Genomic DNA, 19,410 nt, shown 5'->3' with positions numbered 1-19,410 from the left:
AAATAAATCCTTTTGTGAGTGGTAATGAATTGGTACTATTTAACCCTTTCAATCACAAAGGGAGAACACTATTTATTTTTTCAGAATGCTGAGTTAGCCGAAAGAAGTCATATAAAAAATGTCAATACTGTCAAATGCCATTACGCTTAGTTGTAATACTTTGGAAGGAATGAAGCTCTAAACTTGATCTAGGATTTTTATTTGACATTCTTTTGGCTTTTCCAGTCACCTTACACGAGGCATCATAAATGACGCACTTGTAGATTGAAAGAACCACAGAATCACCCAAGTGAGTGTTTATTGTACTTACTCATAGAGTAGCTCCCTCTAGCATTCTTACGGCAAAAACATGTAGAGTAACATAAATAGCCATATCAACTGCAACTGCGCATAAAAGGATGACCCGTCATAGTATCTTGATCTTTCTGGCATAACTCTGGCCTAACACTAGAAAGTTACATAGTCAAAATATCAAAATATAATTTTAGCATCCTTATACAGTTGAAATAACAACTTATCAAAGCTTGTCAAACACCAATTTTCATCACGCTTTCTCTACCTGATAAAATAGATAGATTTTACATTAATTTCTGAAGAGAAGCATATTTGTTTGAAATCAACACATACAAGTATCCATATGCAATTTCTTCATCTGCAGGAGCCTTGGTCAGATTATACATATTTTGTTTGTGTCACATATTTACACGGTTGACACTAATCACTTTGTGCCAAATGTCATAAATTGTTTTTTTGCATTTAGGATTTACCATAGATACCTAAGCACCATCAATGTAGCATCCTCAGCCTTCATCTGGGTTAAAAACTCTAGAAGACATTCATTAAGTCAAAGACTATTTTCATAGGAGAACTGATTGGCAAATTCCCTTTTACTCAATACTGTTTACCAGTGCCATGTCCAGAAGATTGCTATTATTCCCTAGACTATTCCAAGGGAGCAGAGATGGTCTCAGAGACTATCCTGCTATTGGCAGTCACCAGGAGTTTCAGCCTATAGGAACTGATAAATACGTGCCTCACAGAAATGGGGTTCAGTCTTATGTACCTGCTTTATAACAGGCAAGCAAATAAATTACACTGTACAATATCAAAATAGACCAGTGTACATGTGACAAAGACATAATGATGTGAACAGAGAGACACAGAAGATCAATTAAACCACTATCTACAGTCTGATGCTAGAGTCTTCACCAAAGAAACTGTCCAATGTAAAAATCAGAGAGAGACTGTTTTCATTTTGCTTTCGTCCAAACAAGGAACAGAAAAGAAAAGCATATCTGGTGCTGAAGGAAATCATGCTACTAGACGGTGTATTGTGAACCTGTTCAAAATCTACTGAAGCTTGACTAAACGTTACCCAACAAGTGCATGCAAGACTATGAGTTTTATAGCCATGCAAATCAAACCTTAAATGGCACATTACTCAGTGCCAAAATACCCCTAAGTCCTCTCTAGCGAACAGATTACACATGACTATTTGAAAATGGATCACACACCCCCCCTTTTTTTCCCCCCTCAAACATCTTTAGGACTAATGAGTTTTATTAGTGAGGTCTGTAGTTAAAACTAAGGAGACACACACAGAATGAGGGAAGAAGGGGATAAAATATGAAAAATCTCCTTAATGGCTGACTTGGAAAAGCAGCTAAGGGCTCCCAAAAAAGCATCCCTCTTTGGGAGTAGGGGAGAGTGTATCTCTAGTGCAACAGGTGATGATGATGAATATGCCAATGCTGTTGCTCATGGTAGGGATGATTATTTTTGCCATGCTCTCCCGCTGTCACTATGTACTTTCCAGTGGGAACTGCTCAAACTCCCTGTTGGTTGTTCCCGTTTATGATGCTATTTGTGCTGCGTGCTGATTTCTATGGTACCAGCTTCTTAAATGTTCAGCTCCATGAAAGGAAAGATTTAATAACTACTCACAATAGGAAAAAAAATAGCGAGTTTTTTAAGAAATAGCTTGTCTTGAAAATGAATCCTATACTTCGATTATGTATAAAGAATGACTATACTGCCATTTTTGTAAAAGAATTTTTTTGGCAAATATTAAAGCACATCTGAACTTGTATCTATTGTCAGGTATTGCATATTCAGTTGCAGTAACTGTAAATGCAAATCTATACTCAGATATTTATATTTTGAGGTAATTATGCAAATAACCATGTCTAAAAGAAATTCACTATGAAAATTGGCCTAACAAGTCTCTTAGAAATGTTTTAGTCATTACTGAAACATGTTTAATTCTCAAAAATTGTTGTGTTCTTTTTAAATTGTCAGATCTAAATGTAACACACTGACCTCCTTCTGCATCTTTGAAGATAACACCACACAGAATTTTCATTCTCCATTCTCAAGCCTTCAAGACAAGACAGGCTAGGAACTTTAAGGGGCTTCAGCATTCCTCTCCCCACTTCTGTTGGCATCTACAGGTGGCATGTCTTCCCCCAGCAGACGTTGCTTTTTTGCACTAGCTTGATACTTACCATTCCCTATTTGAATTCTGATTGGCGTGTGTACTGAAAGCACTGTGCCCAATCAGGATTATAAGGGGAAAGTCTAATACAAGCTAAATTAACAGATGGTCTGTGTTTCCTTCTTTTTATTTATACATACAGTAAATATTAAACTAAAAAGGTTAGCTGAACAAAATTCTAATGTATATATGCAAAAGCCAACTTGTTTATAGATGTAGCTGCTTTTTTTTTTTCCTTCTTGTTCTTTTTGCCACAAAACACTGTATTCTACTGTAAGATATGTCCAGTTTGCCAAAAGAAAGACTAGGCTGCAAGGAAGCTTCCTGGCCCAGAACTCCAAATAAGCAGTTACCAGATGAGTAATTTTCCATTTACAAAAATAGCAGATGAACTACTTTGCCAAAAAGTAAGAATCTCGGATGATACGTCAACAACAGACGTTACGAAAACTAAAAGAAAAAAAAAAGAAAAAAAACCCCAAACAAACCGGAAAATAACATACATTGATTTCTACATGCACAAACAACAAAGACTTCTGAGTATAACCCTGCAACTTTGTGTTGTGAAAATCCCTAAGGACATATAGTTAATTAAGGATTCTCTTTATGTCAAACTTGAATTCAAATGCATCACAGCATCCCGGGGACTACAGATTTGGATTCATTTTGTGCTAATGCAGTCATCTAACACAGGTAGGAAGATAAGAATTTCCTCCAACTCTCTCCTCTGGAAAAGAGGTAATACCTGATTCTTCCTGTACTAGAACTTAATTTCAGATATCCACATGCAATTAAAAATGACCCTGTACTTAATCTAAACCACCCTGAGGGTAAACAGGGCTGAATGAGGAAACTACTTGAGGGAAATAAGCCTGACTTTGTCACCTTTCTTTCCCCCGCAAGTCCTCTGAGAATTGGAAGTGTATCAGATAATAACATGAACTTTAACTCCTCTTAAATAGAGAAAAGCTGTTTGTGATCTGGTAATACTAGTATTTCACGCCTTGGACTAACCAATTGCAAAACAAATTCCTTTTTAAGGCTTCTTCCAAGGAGGCATCAGGACTTAAATGACTTGAGGCAAAGGAACTTTTCTTTGCAGGAAAACATGTTGCCTGATCATTGCAAAATCCAAATTATTTCCTGCTGATCTACATTTCAAACTTGCAATTCCACAGTGACCTTTTCAATCACTTTATGATAGTATTTCTTCCTCTTCCAATTTGCCTATTGATAAATGTTGACTATGCACACACTATATACCAAGACCTTGCCATGCTAGTACCTAAAAATCCAAAAATAAGTATCATCGTCAGTATCAGAACTAAACAGCAATGAAAAACCAGGACATGCATTAAGAAACATTTATACTGGATTCAAAAGTCAGGAATTTAGAGAAGTCAGTAGAATTAGAACATTCTCTCTTGCTTTTATGTATTACAATGTAGTCTTTTCTGACGGTTTGTGGGGTTTTTTTTACCATAAGAGGATAAATATTCCCCAACCCAAAAAAAACCCCACAGAAACTTTAAATCTTTTGCAAACTATTTAAGGTGACCTGACCCCATTAGAAAACAGTCTAGAATTAAATACAACTTATTATAACAATGAAATAACCAATAAGTTCTCAGGCTGTTCACTTTAATTCCTATGAGGTATGCATATTTGTGAAAACAGCTGGATGGAAAGTTATATGATTATCTTAAACAAATACGATGAATGGGAGACCAATTTAGTGGAAAAACAGTGTACATAAAATATTAAGACAGTCAGAGATATACACATGTGAAATTTGAAAGATTTGGAACAGGACAAAAAAGGAGCTAAACCTGGGGACATCTATAGAATATTCAGCATTAGATCAGCTGGTGTCTCTAATGTGTTGGAATAACAAGTTCATGACAGAGAAAGTGTTAAGTTATGTGTTATTTAAACACTTTCCATGTCATCAACCTGCTATCTCAGCATACCATATGCTATAGTAGGGCAATGATAAGATAACAACGCATCAAGCAGAGTTTAACAATATACATTAGGGATGGCAGTGTAAAAATATAGAAATACAACATGCATTAGAAAAAAATCGCTCACTCTCATAGTGGTATACTTTGCCCTGTCCAGGGGCTATACTTATGCAGAAGTATTTCTGCGCTTCAAAAAGTGTGTATCATCTCATGAGTCCATCCCTCAGAAGTGTAACACTCTAGTGGGAGGTGTCCCTGCCCATGGCAGAGGGGTTGGAACAAGAAGATCTTTAAGGTCCCTTCCAACCCAAACCATTCTACGATTCTATGATCTCTTACTTAAAAAAGAAAAAAAGAGAAAAAAAGAAGGAAAAGTAAATGCCATGGAGATATGTTATGTTTGACTGCAGAGTGCAGTTAAGTTAGGGTTGAAGAAAATAGTGATATAATGAATCCAGCTCTGATCAAACACAATAACCCCCACATTATCAAATTATAGATACCTCTGCAATATGCCCTGACATGCTTAAATATTTATTCAGGTTTCTTTAGCTTCACTTCTCTCTAATTGTACTTCATTTAGAAACAGATATCTAAGTAAGTAAAAAAATACTACATTTTTTAGAAGCATTGTCAAAATTTGTGATTATTTTTTTTTCATAATACTGTTCATATCTGACACACGTTTTTCAAGTGGTTCTTGGCATTATGTAATTGAGTATCCCTACTTTCAAATAAAAACAGGTCATGGCTGGAATGACTTGGCCAGCCAGTCAAGTAAAATCTCCCCCATCTCCCCTTTCTTCATAACAGATATTATTTTGACATGCAGTAATCTTTGAAGCGCTTTGCAACAGAACAAATTTAACAACTTTGTAATAAGAGAAGGTGACTGCACTGTTTGGGCAATGATTTGTTCATCTATTAAAGACTCATAATCTTACCAGAAGCTTGAGGTTTTATTTATAATAATGAATTTAAATAAAGATTTTTCAACTGAGAGCCATGTACATAGAAATTACAAAAATATCAGTGTGGTCACTGCAACAAACTCTTGTTAGGCAACAATCCTCAAAACCGATTCACTTATGTGACCTTTCTGATCTGAGATCTAAAATCTGTTTCCCAAGCTTCCGAAACTGACAGCTTAACGTACTGCTGAGTGAGCCACCAGTTCAAATGATGGGTGCAAATATTTTGATGTTTATATAAAGCCCTTCTAGGTGAATTCCACCTCCAGTTTTTACATTTTAATCCCTGCCTCTTTAACAGACGTTGCAGCAACGGATGAAATACAGTTGTTCATTATGTCAAGAAAATACCAATTAGCCATCAGACAATTTGATAAGCTTTGTGTAAATCTAGTGAACAGATGATGTCTTATATAAGTTTGATGAATTAATGCTTAATTTCCTTCCTGCATACCCCCAAAACAGCCAGCATAAATGTCAATTGCTGGAGCTCTGACTTCTGGGGGGAAACACTCTTTATTTATTTAGCATTGCAAAGCAAAGTTTCAGCAACAGTGAACAAACGTAATGAAATTTTCTGGGTTCCATTCCCCAATGATTCTTTCACCACCACCCGGCTCTCCTGAGTTGAACTAACATAGCAGCCACTTTAAGTCAACTCTTATAATTGCTTCCAATTTGCCTGTTTTGCTTTTGGCAATTAGCAAACTGAAATGTTATCATGAAAGAGTCCATCTCATTTATAAGGCCAGGTTTTCCCTCCACTAAAATATGCAGGCACTCTGTTCTTTATTACCAGCAGGAGATAAATGGCTGGTTTTCGTTGCTGAAGAATATATAATGGTTAAAAAGTCACTTTTTTCCTCCAGCTCTACATAAATCACAGAACTAGTCAATATTTAATAATGCTTGCCTTGGTCTGGAGTCCCTTGATCACCCCTGTCATGTGTAATAGCTCCCTCTCCGATATCTTTGACATAAAAGCCCAGCTTTACTGCAATACTAACATGTAGAGGGTCATTACGGATCGACATTTACCTTAATCTGTGACTGCCAACCATGAACCGATAAATTCCAGCAGATTCCACTGGGAGAAATCAGTAAACTTCTCAGTGGAAAGAACTGAAGGAAAATTCTGCCGAGAACAGAATACATTTTCTACAAGGGCTGCTCTGCAAATGGGTTCTGACTTTTGAAAGTTCTCTAGCTGCACAGCTTTGCAACATTTAATACCGTTTTGATGGTTTGAGAGACGGGATGACAACCGAGGATGACATGACTTAGAAAGCAAGCAGAAATTTTCTCTGCAAAAACAATGCAAGATTAAACACAAGGGGAATATGGCTTTTGCATTATTCACCCTGCTGCCTTGGCGGAAATGGCCCTGCTGTCATGGGTCCAGCCAAAATGTTGCTCCTTTTTTTCAAATTGATCATCACTCCTTCTCCTCATAATCTTACAAGTGCTTCACAGCAGAATACATCAAAGCCTTCATTGCATAAAAAAGGGAGACAGCAGCCTTTGTGAGGGGTCAGCTGAGACTGCCTACCACACATTACACTCTTCAATGAATGTGTTTCTCCCAACAGCACACAAACAAGTTCATTTATACACTACTTCATAGAGGACAGCAATTACAGCGTGTATGTTCTCTTTAGCACCAATACTGGAAAAAACAAATCGTTCTCATTCTGAGCAGAAAAGAAAGGCAAGTTATGAAGCCGTCAGTGATTCAGTTCTCTATCTGTTACTGCATTTATAATACTGATTAAATTTGTGTACAGTACATAGAAGGATTAAATGACGTCCAAACATTATTTTCAACCACAATTTTGTATTATAAGAAAACATTTTTATAGTTGCCTGATGTCAATCACGCTATTTGAAGTGCACTAAAAATTAATGACAACATTGTTAGGCATAATTCATAAACATTATTTGTGTACAATATTTTATTATTTATTATACCTCAGAGCATGCTTAATAGCTCAAATTGACATATTAAATGCTCACACGCATTTTGTGAACATTCGTTTTTATTCACTGCCCAAGTATTTTACATTTTTATAATAATTAGAATACACTTTGTGTAATGCATTTGGAAAAAATAGCCATTTACATACTTTAGTCCCTTATGTAGTCCTTTATGCAAGGGTAACATCGCTGTGTAACTCTACTACTACCACTCTGATTTAGCAACATTTTCACCCAAGACCACATTGTTACGTTTAGGTTTAAAAGACAGAAGAACATCAACAACCCCACGACATAAACCAGTGGAAACAAAACAGCAGCCCATAATACAGTAAGGTTTAACAGAACACAGTTACTTTTTAGGCTTTGTATCGGGTGGTGAGTCTGTTTGTTATATAGAAATAAAGAGTCGGTTTTCTTTTCCTTTCTTCTTTATAGGAATAAGTGTCTGATTTCATGGCATACTTTTTTAGGTAGTTGGCTGTTTGTAAGCCTTACTTCTTTACCACAGCTTATATAAATTTCAAATATACCCACAGTCAACCATATTATGAACAGCTTTCATGAATGGCTCCCACTTATATAAGCAAACTAACCGAAATTTTGTGAGTATAGCTTCCTTATCTGAGAGAAGGTTGTGAGATAAGACTTCATGTGTATATCTAGACACTAAATGAGTGCAGAGGGCTTATCTTTATTTGCCAATTTATGTGTTTGTACAAATGTAAAGCACCATAAATCAAAGCAGTAGTTCTTAAAGAATAAAATTGATAATTCTGAAATAATCAGTGGAGTGCCAAAAAAGCATAAATATTTAGTGCTAAAGGAAGTTTTTAAAAAATGAAATGGAATATCAATGCTATCATTAGACTTATTAAAAAGGAAACAAAAATACCTTGATCAGCATAGAAGAGACCAGTGACAAGGACTGTGTAGGTCAATTTTCCATTAGGTTTATTTGGGGCAAGCCATTTTAATTGAACTTCTTTGGACCCATCAACAATAGCAAATATATCAACTGTTCCCTCGGGGGAAGCTTCCATGGTCCGAGCTTCTACCTGTAAGTTCAGCCATGAGACAGAGGTTTGTTGCCACAGTTTACAAACAGAGAAGGATTGAGATATGCAAAATTTTAATAAAAGTTAGTTCTTTAGAAAAAGATGCAGCTAACATTGCAGGTGTACTAACTTTGAAGCATTTTACTTTCCTTTCATCTACACTTGTTTGAAGCTGTCCAGCAACTAACATACTCTGTACAGAGACCCCTGTAAGGAACAGGAAATAAATACTGGAAAAGAATGAAAGATTCGTTTTCTTGAAAACACCATTGTACCTCATGACGATGAATGATCTCATTTTAGTGCTGTGGGAGGAAGCAGCAATAGGAGACCACAGCTTTTTTTACTTTCTGCATTTTAAAAGACAACTGTAAGGAACATGTATTTAAATACTGTAGTAGATTACTATAGATATTTGATTGAGAAAAAATATCCTTTGCAGAATATTGGTTGCTTCCTGAATTAACTTCTAATTTCACCTAACAATTTAAAGTTGATCTTTAAGAGAATCCAAAATATAATAAAAGAGCTGGAAAATGTAATGAATATAAAAGATTTTTTATATAAATAAAATAAATAGTCATTCAATATTATAGAAATTTAGTATTTAAATGTGACAACTTCAATGCTATGGAACAAAATAATTTGCCATTGTGTTATTTATGGCAACAAGTTTGTTTCTCATACATTATTTATTTGGTGTTTTCTAAGGTATAAGATGGCTTCACACCTTTTTAAGTGCCTCTCAGCTGCAAGTTCATAGGAGCTCTAATAAATGCTATTTTTAATGTGCCACACCTACTTTGTCATCAAAATAACCACACATACTTTCTCTCTCCTTGAAAATGAATGATTTTCTTTTTAGCGTTTAAAATTTGGAAAGCTTATTGTTAACAAGTGCCAGGCTATATCTTTGATGTGTATCAATATCTCTACATGTGTTTCTATATTCATACACTCTATTATATTTAAAATAGGGGAGCAGTTGCATGAAATTCAACTGGATAAAGTACATGCCTAAAGATAAACAAATGCTTCATGGATTTATTGGATCAGTGTCACATTGATTATTTGGATATTTCAGTCAAAAACATCTTTATGGAAGAATTTGACTAAACCGTGCTTTCTAAACTAAAATAATTTCCTGTAAAGTTGTACTGCTAAATGCAGGTACTCCCTTCTCACAACATCAGAAACGTGGAGAAATGAATGGCAACTATTTTTTCTACTGAAGAGGACTAAAATATTCTTAAAACAGTATGAATTTGTAGCAAGCTGTACCACATCCTGAGCAGCTGCAACAGCTGTATTGTCTCTAACCTTCTCTTTACGACCTGCTATTCTTTTCAGTATTAAAAAATATTGAAACACTGTTTAGAATCAGTTCATGTAGTATCCTCTACAGGTACACCTATGCAGTGTATTTTGAAAATAATATTTTGTGTAAAAAGTGTACGTTCTGTACACAAACATACAGTGCAGAAAACCTGTTTCATATTCCTTTTTCTAAACATTACTTTATACACAATTCTGTGATATTTTCAGATGTATTTATTAATAACTTAATTTTAAAAACTCTGCTATCATATAAATAACACTACATTACATGATAGGAATAATAATAATATCGGGAAAACATTGTCATCCATCTAAGTTTAAAAACAAAGTACTAGCATACACATAAGCTAAAACCCTGAAATTTAATAGCAGTGGGTTGAGATGACAAATATTCAGTGTTGCCCATTTCCATTTATTTACAAGATATTTACAAGAGCTAACACATTTCAAAATCAGCAGAATTTCAGATCTCCTGAATTCCTCTGAAGAATCTATTAAAGGTTACACTATTTCTTGATAATCCATATTTTTATCCCTTTTTAAGCAATAAAAACCAATTAGAACAGACACAAAAGGACTATCTTGGCTTTACTAGAAAGAGTTTAAAATTTAGCATTTCTTAATTTACATGTTACCAATTTGCATCTCATTTGAAAAACAAATCATAGTCACTGAAAAAAAAAGTTAAACAAAACCTATCTAACCCAAATAAAAAAGTTACTGAAATACAGTAACTGCTAATGCTCTCATAACTGATTAAGATCTTCAGAGCCACCTTGAGAAACAAGCTGGAGAAATCCCATACTTAGGACAGTCACATAAGATCCGTTCATCGATTAGGGCACATTAAGCACAAGATCAGCAACGAAAATAGCTGGAAGCATATCAGTTTACTGCTAGGAGATGCTTCCCGTACTATTTAGAGCAGAGGCAAAACGTTCGGGTTTTCTTTTTTTTTTTTTTTAAGAAGTGTTGGATTTATTCTGTTATTGATATAAAAATCTTTCAAAAAAACAAATGAAGATGCAGTGCTTTAACTTCCTGGCAGCACTTAGGTGAGCCTAAATAAAGATGTTGTACTTCAATTCCTGTGATTAGAGATGGATCACTGGCTTTGGAAAACAGTTTGCGTACTCATCATGGGATGCAGATGAGTCTCAGCTACAGCGACCCCTACTTTGAATTGTTTCAAGTTACAAGCCTGCAGTTCAGTGGAGATGTGAAAAAAGGCTACTAACAATATTTTTAAAAACTTTAACTATTGCCATTCTGTTCCGTCCTTTTGATGCCTATTTGATAGAAGTACTGAAAACACACATATTTCATCTGTATGCAAAGTCTGGTAGCATCTTGTCTTAAACATCACTACTAGCACAATGGATTAGGTTATTGCACACTGAATACCTTAAAACAAGGTTTGCTTTTGGGGTATATGTGAAGTTGTAAAAAATGTACAAGAAGAACTGGCAAAAAGCCATTCAAGCTTTTAAGAGTAAATATCCTTCAAAGTAGAGCAAGCTATAAAACACTTAATGGTTATAAAGTCTAGTCTTCTAGAGATAGACGATGTTACCAGCATTTGAAAGAAAGCAATCTTAGAAATAATATCAGAAATGTGACTAATGAATTAAATCATAAAAATAAAAGCTGGGAGTTTGTTCTGAAGCACAATATAGTGATATTATAAATTATGATGGAAAAATAAACAAGACAGCATGAAAAATTCCCAAACCTTCCATTTTTTCTCCCTTTTCTTGTTAGAAAAATTAAACGTGCACACATAAAGCTGAATTAAACAAAAAGTTACTCAGAATTAACACAGGATTCTTTCTCAGTTACGCTTGAAAACAAAATCCAGCATAGTAGATATTATTCCAGTTATTCATCACCGCAGTACTATGAAATCATACTGGATTTATCAGCTCAGCTATACGTCTAAAAACCTTTAACAAAATAAAAAAGCCTCAGAAGGCTTGCTTTTCACATGTCAAATTTAATATTCCTGTATTCTCAAATACTGAAAAAATGTGGTGTTGTACAAGACTGTTAAAATATGTCCAGTATAGTATTTTGATCACATACTTGCATTCAAAAGATATTTACGAATCACCACTTCTGGCTTCTGCAATTCTCAAATTAACTTCAGTCCTTTCAGTCAGGCAGCTAGAAATTTGCTCATTACTGGAACAGTAACTCTTTCTTTATATACGTCCTTATAAATCTGGCTAAGCACATCTGCACCTTTCAAACATATTAACTCTATTTAATTTCAATAATGTGTGCTTCAGCCTCAAATTTTTCCTTTCTTCTCTGTACCTACGTTCCACTTTGGAACAGTGCCTAACAATGACCTATCAAATCTTTAGCTGCTCTTAAACAGGATTTTTTTTTAAATGTCACATTTTGCCAGATGGGTTAGTACTGACCAGAGTGAATCATCACCATTTACTCTGATATTCACTGCCATCTGACATTTATTATACACCCAGAATGCAAATTAAGGTACTCACCAACGGACCCAAAGCACAACCTTTTGCAGTACATGCCTGGACTCTGAAGGAATGCAGACTCCAAGGAGCAAGTCCATAAGCATAACAACTTAGCTGTGATGAATTTTGCATCAGAACACCATCCATATACAATCCATAGCTAGTAATAATACCTATAAAACAATGTGATAGCACTCACTTAATATCTGAAGAGCTACAGAGTTCAGAAGAAAACTAATGCTACAGACATGAGGGTGGTAGTAGCAGCATTTCAAACAGTTTACAGTTAAGCAAGTAAGCGCTTAGCAGGACTGTGTATGCAACACTTGGAAGAAACACACTCTCCCATCCTTAACTGTTGAAAACCTTGCAAGTGGATTGCATCTTTTGAAAACAATTACACTGTTCCAAAGATTACCCCTTAGCAAATTTATTTCTGAATAGCAGCTAACATCACCTTGGAATCATGAAAACTGAGGCAATTCTGTTTCACACCCTACTCTGCATATGGCTGTTGAAACGAGAACTGGAAAGACACACAAAACCATCTCATATCTTAACAGCTTTAGACTTAGAAAAAAAATAATCGTGATCTACAACATAATTGAAATGTTGAAGGACAACACAGGCCAGTGCTATAACTACAACAAATCAGTAACACATAATTGTCACACAAAACACTTTATTGATACTCATTGTTGTTGATAATTAGCTCAGATTTTCTGCATTTTGCCAACAAAATGGGTAATTCATTAATTTGGGTGGGGTTTTTTTCAGAAAACAGTTTTACTCGCTTTTCTAAAGAAAACCACGAAAGAGTATGGATTGCTGTTTCCCTCTCAGCATGCTGTAGAAACATTCCTGAAGTAAAGTATTCCTTACCTATTCAATCTAAGAAAGAAAAACTATTTGTAAACTCAAAACAAACATTAGCAAGACTTTTAGGTAGAGGAGAAAATGGTGCTTCTCATGAAATTGGCTAATACTAACTCAAAAATTTCAGGCGATTGCTTATTTCATTTATAAGGAAATCTAAATCTGTTCTTCCAGAGGTGCATGATAGGATAGCATGAACCCTGTACAGGCTATACATACACAGTGTTTAGAATTTAAGAATTTCAACTGAATTTTGCAGATTTGCTTGGACTTTGGAAGTTGAGCTTGCAAAGGAATCCTTTTTCTCAGGGATATTCCTTCATCTTTCTCACTTCTGAATATTCTCCTTTTTTAAAAGCTATTTAAGTGTGAAATCTTAAGGCCAATAAATGAAAAGCCATAGAAGGATTCATTAGAAGTGAGTTCGGTTCAGAGGATGCCTTCTAAACTTCCCATTATAGAAAACATCTTCATACTGTAAAAATATAGCTCAGTTCATCTGTCCTTCCCTTTAAAACTGAATGGTTTGAAACTACATTGAGGAAGATTATGTTTTAAATTGAGTAATGGTTTTTACCCTCTACTGAATTGAGAAACACTTCGTAAATAAAAGTGTATACACAACTGTTTCAGTTGAGATTTGAAGAGTTACACTTCAAAAGATTTATATGCTAAAGCAATGCAGAGCTGAGTATGGTGAAGTGATTCACAGACTTCTCCATTCTTTTCTCTTCTAGAAAAGTGAGAGGCTAAACTCAAGTCAGGCAGCAGAGACGTGTGTGTGGGAGGAAGTTCTGGTAAATCTCACACTATCAATCCTACCACATTTGACAGGCTTTCTAAAGCAAAAATCCCTTGGGATTTCGCGTCTAGTTGCTTGTAAAGCAAGGGCATTAATGGTTGGTATTTGCCCTACATTAAATAAGTAAATTATATATATATATTATTTTTTTTTAAATATTTTATTTATCTCAGAGGAAAAATACTTAAATACAGACTGATAAGGGCATCCCTAAATGTGAATGCTGGCATTAAGGATGTGTTTAACAGGGGAAAAATGCAATACTGAAGTACTTTAAGTACCTATACCAGCAAAATAATGGACAAATTATTATTAATTCCTTTGATATTTATGGTAACAGCATGGATCACAATGAAATAATTTGATATTAATGTGGGTGTCATATGTACCTCTATTGGATCCCCACTGTAACTCAGTATTAATTAACCAGACCATTATTTTAAAGTGTTTATGCAAACACAGCACTATGCAGCATTTGCACTCTGAGAAGCAGCTTGCTGGTCAACACTGCGAGCTTTAGTTAGTTCTCCAAGTACTGTCAGAGAACAAACATCTCTAATAAGCTGATCCCTTATCTCTTGATTTTACTTCTGCCTTTGTCTTATATGACTCTGATGGAGAAAATTACAGAATGAAAAGAAAGAAAGAAAAAAAAAAACATTTCAGAAGAAAAGGGCTAGTAGTCTGACTTTGAGATATGAAGCCATTTTTCTAAATTATGCAGTAATTCTTTTTGGCCAGGGATAAATAACTTAGCCTCTTTATTTCACCAGTACATGTTTCCAAAGTTTTCTGAGAAAAAGTTCAAAGTTGACCCAAAGTTTACTTATATGCATTTACAATATATGAAATATTGAAAAGTACAGCACCTTTTTGTGATTTACAAGGCTTCATGAGTGACACATGGTCACTATGAAAAGATGCAGTTTCTTCATAATTTTTAAGTCTAGGTAGCTAGACTAAATCTTCGATTCACTGAAGATAAGATCTCTATTGACTATAGTACAATAACGTTTCACTTTTCAAAAGAAACCCAACAATGTAGATTAAGCTTAAACTGAAGAAAGCTACACACTCTTCCCTTTTTCTTCCTCCTCTCCCCTCCCTGGGTATGGCCATATAATCTGTCAATGATATTCCAGACATTTAAGATAAAAAGAGGTTTTGAATCTGAAGTGCTACAAAAGTACTTTACTCTTCAGGTACAATCTAGAGGTCAAATCTTAAGCAAACATACTTTTACCTACATCAGTTTCACTGTCTACAAACACAAGTAGTCTCTCACAAGCACAAGGATTTGCAGGAACAAGTACTGGAGTAGTTCACTGAATAATTTTATAAATCAATTTTTACTATACCTAGTATTTCCCACACAAACTCCATATAGCCTTGGAAGATACAGTCCAGATCAAGACTTGATTTTATCTATGACCCATACACAAGTAAAGTGAAGCTTCTGAGAAGTGGCCATCTATGGAAAATTTTGAGTGGTGAAAAGAGGTAAGGTCGTTTTTTTATGCAAAGAGCAGACCTCAAACTATATGTCAAGACTATAATGGATATGTTCTGAAGAATATATAATTCTTTATTGAGGCCGCTAGAATAGTGAGGGCTCAAAACAAAATATCTGATGCCACATGACATTTCACAAGCATCTTGCCCTCAACTAAATGGTCAATATCGCTTATATTACACTATCTACATATGTGATAGAAATAGAGGAGGGTTCTGCTGTAAAGTGTCACCCTCTGGGCCATAAAAAAACATTTTGTTATTGATTTGAAAATAAGACAAAAGAAAATGCGTATATTACAAATATATTCAGCATATCATCTTCCAAATGTCTTTTTTATACAGCTGGTACATAAATGAAATTTCTGAAGCAACTTGCAACAAAGAATTAGGTATATTGTTTCCTATTTTCTATGAAACGAATTTTTTTCACAAAATAATGTAAATTGGCCATAATTTCACCAAAAATGGAACCCAAAAATTCAATACCCATGTTTGGATAACATTAGCCTTTGACCTCTAGATGGTCCCTTATCTCAAAGCTTGAGTCCCCTGATTGTGCCATTTCTGTGACAAAGCCAAATACCTTTTAGTCCTGTTTGCCACCTTTGGTCTCAAGGGTAGAGTATTAATCCCCCTTAACTTTTTCTAGTTGGTGACAAGCAGCTGGACTCCATACTTATCAAAAGAGCATAGTAAAGTCTATGCTGTCCAAACCCCAGTCAGCCTACACACCCATTCTCCATCAGCAACAGCTAATAAGCTTCTTCAACCCATGGAAATAAACAGTAACTTTTGTCTTATAGCATCAGAAGAAAGGAGGAGGGAGAATAAGGAATGGCCCCACAGATTTACTGAGGAGATGACAATTTATGATATGCAAATCTTTGCAATTCTGAGATATCGACCTGAAATGAAGCCAAGTTCAGTAATTTCAAAAAGCATTACTTAACACCTAGTAGACTAAAACTCATGAAGTTAGAACCAGTTAAGTCCAAAGAGGGAAACAGTTTATATCCTTTTGCAAAAAAAAGGAGCTACCTTAGAACTTCTGACTGTGAAAATACACCAGTAAAATGCTGAAGAGTAAGAAAATTCAAGGGAAAGTACCTTCTACCGGTCTTTCTCATATTTCAGTCTTCTCAACTATATTTTTCAGCCTCCTACATAGTTTTAAAATACTGACACAGAGAGCAATTATAAATGACGTGGCCACTAGGCAGCCCAAAAGATATGCTGAGAATGAACAAAACAAAGTCACCAAACAATTTAAGCTTTCCTGATTAAGCAGTTGCTAAATGAAAAGTTATTTTATGAAATAAGGAAAGGGATGGACATAGAAAATTGGAAAGAAAGGAGAATGGGAAAATGTATTATTAGTTATATATTCGTTTTGAAACTACCAAAAAAGTGGGGCAGAAGAATGAAGAAAAATGAGAGAAAATTTGCATATTCCTTCTTGACCATTGTGCAAGTGTGAGTAAGCTGCGGTTAAACAACAAAGTCCCTGGTACCCTAATGCCCTTCTGGCTGCCAAATGCTCACGAGATAGAAATTCTTCCAACTCTTAACTACTCAGCAAGAGTTCACAGGTGAAAAGCAGCAGCCTTCCCCTGCAAGGGAGGAGAGCAGCAGCTAACTTCACTGAATACCTTACATCAGTTCTGATCCTAAGGAAAACCCTCTAACAGCAACATGCATGGTATCCACATATCACCAAAAAATAACAACAGTCACAAGGGAAAAATACTCTATGGGCTTCAAATAGTGAGAAGATATGAAAATACCAGAAAATATTTTTAAAGGGGAAAAATGCACACAGGAGGCCTACACAGGGTGTATTCAGGACTACAGAGGGATAGGTTATATGGAAAATTTGGTAATTACCTAAATGCATTGTTCAAGACCCCAATATAGAGGTGAACAGTGTTGTCATTGAGGCTGTTGAAATGTCCAGTTTCCATGGATGAAGGGACAAGAGACAGAAGAATATAATTTCTTTTATAAAGCTCCCCTGATTCTTATCACATCTGTTGCTCATGCAGTTCAGATTCATAGCTTTTCTAACAAGCCGTTTATTGTATTTCCTAACAACGCATTTATTGTAATTAAAAGGAGAGTCAAGATGTATATAGTAAATACTGTATTAACAACAAGATACAACGTGCAAATTTAGTCATGTATTCCAGCCTTTTAGTTGTTTTAAAGGAAGCTTGTGGAAATTTATTTATCAAACTATAGGTCTTCATCTTGTGCTGTGATATGTATATGTAAATATATATGTATATATTTATATTTATTTAATTAGTCAAACCACTCTCTGAACTATTTGGATTTTTTCCCCACGATGCAAGGATAACAGGATCAGATCCTGACATGAACTATTACACGTAAAAAAACGCCCATTTCATTGAAAATTATTCAGACTTTAGCCACTAAGCCACATACATGACCTTCCTGTCTTCCTTCCCCCTTCCTTCCACCCCCACCGCTTACCCCTCCCCTTTTTCCTTCCTCCTTGCATTCCTCTAAGCCTTTGCCACAGATGCTGACGGGATTTTAGAAACAGGGTTAAAGGGTTTCTAAGGAGGCAAAATCTTCCAATATGACTCACATACAAAGAATCATAAATTATCAAATACATTAACAGCAGATGACATACTCTAGTTTCTTTCTAAAAGTAATGTAGAGACCCTACAGAATATTATATATGTGTAGCTTTACGATCACCAATTTTGGGGAAATCATTTGAAGTGCCTCATAGTGAAGTTGTACAAGTAGGATGTGCTCTACCACAACTGAAAGTGGGGAAAAACTTGCAGGGGAAAAATAAAATTCATGTGAAACCCCTGTGATAAATAATTGATATATATCAATATGATAAGCCAATGAAGAAAAACATGTCTGTTGCTTTAAATTCAGTGACTTCTGTATACCTTTCTCTGCTGTAATTTAAACTGCTACATGCATGATAATAAAATCACAGTGAATTCCAAGGCCATATGATACTGTGCAATACTATTAGAAATGTAAAATTTGTCCAAAAGTTTTACACACAGATATTTCACAACGGAAAACATTTCTAAACAAAAGAAAGTATATTATTTAACTTCCACAGCCATGGAAATGTACACCTTCAAGATGACTATGTAGAACACAAATCTAATGATTATTATATATCAATTAATGTAAAGGAAATTAATGTTTTATTGGAGGATGAAATGAATATCCTAGACTAATATTCTCCAAGAATGCCTGTTCCTCAGCTCAATTGTCCTGAAAAACATTAAACAATGAGATGCAGTACCCAAGAACTATCAAAAGGGAGCACTTTTGAGCCACTGAAACCGTACAATAGGCTGAAAACCACAATCTCCTAGCTGCAGACAATGATACTATCTCAGGTATTTTATGTGCTAAAATGATCATTAAAAATTAAGCACCACATATAAGCTGCCATTTAGAATATTAATTTACCTTTACTAATCATCTTTTTAACTTGAGGCTAAAAGAGTTCACTTACCATTCGGATACTCAGGCTTAGTCCATGAGATGTTAAAGGAGTCAGATGAATATGACTGGGCTTTTGGAGCAGGAACACCTTCTGGTGTACTCTCATCTGTTATAGCTGTGCTAGCTTCGCTTACTGAACATCCACCTCCAGTGCAAGCCTTAAAATATGAATCCAAACAAATAAACATATTTCAATATAATACTAATAATTTTAGCAATGATTTTATATTTTTATAATTTTTACAAACCTAAACTTAGGAAGTCTGTGCTTTTCATAAAAGATACTTTTCTTAACATAAATTTGTTTACCTCTTTTCTTAAATAACAAGATGTGTTACTCATGATACTTAGTTTTTAGATACAATATAGCTAAAACATTAAACGAAAGTTTGACTCACAGCATTTTGCATTTGACTGTG

General features: G+C 35.0%; 1 protein-coding gene across 1 annotated transcript in view; it reads right to left on the bottom strand.

Annotated features, from left to right (window-relative positions):
* The window catches only part of USH2A (usherin), a 392,064-nt gene that overhangs the window by 167,211 nt on the left and 205,443 nt on the right, over positions 1 to 19,410 (bottom strand). Inside the window, exons 34-36 of the mRNA XM_054195462.1 lie at positions 19,002 to 19,149; positions 12,310 to 12,461; positions 8,299 to 8,461 (exon numbers count right to left, since the gene is read on the bottom strand). Coding sequence (XP_054051437.1) covers positions 8,299 to 8,461; positions 12,310 to 12,461; positions 19,002 to 19,149 — 463 coding nt within the window. The remainder of the gene's footprint in view (positions 1 to 8,298; positions 8,462 to 12,309; positions 12,462 to 19,001; positions 19,150 to 19,410) is intronic.

Source organism: Rissa tridactyla, chromosome 3, assembly GCF_028500815.1.
Source record: "Rissa tridactyla isolate bRisTri1 chromosome 3, bRisTri1.patW.cur.20221130, whole genome shotgun sequence".
NCBI lineage: Eukaryota > Metazoa > Chordata > Aves > Charadriiformes > Laridae > Rissa > Rissa tridactyla.
This window is presented reverse-complemented; position numbering and strand designations above follow the sequence as displayed.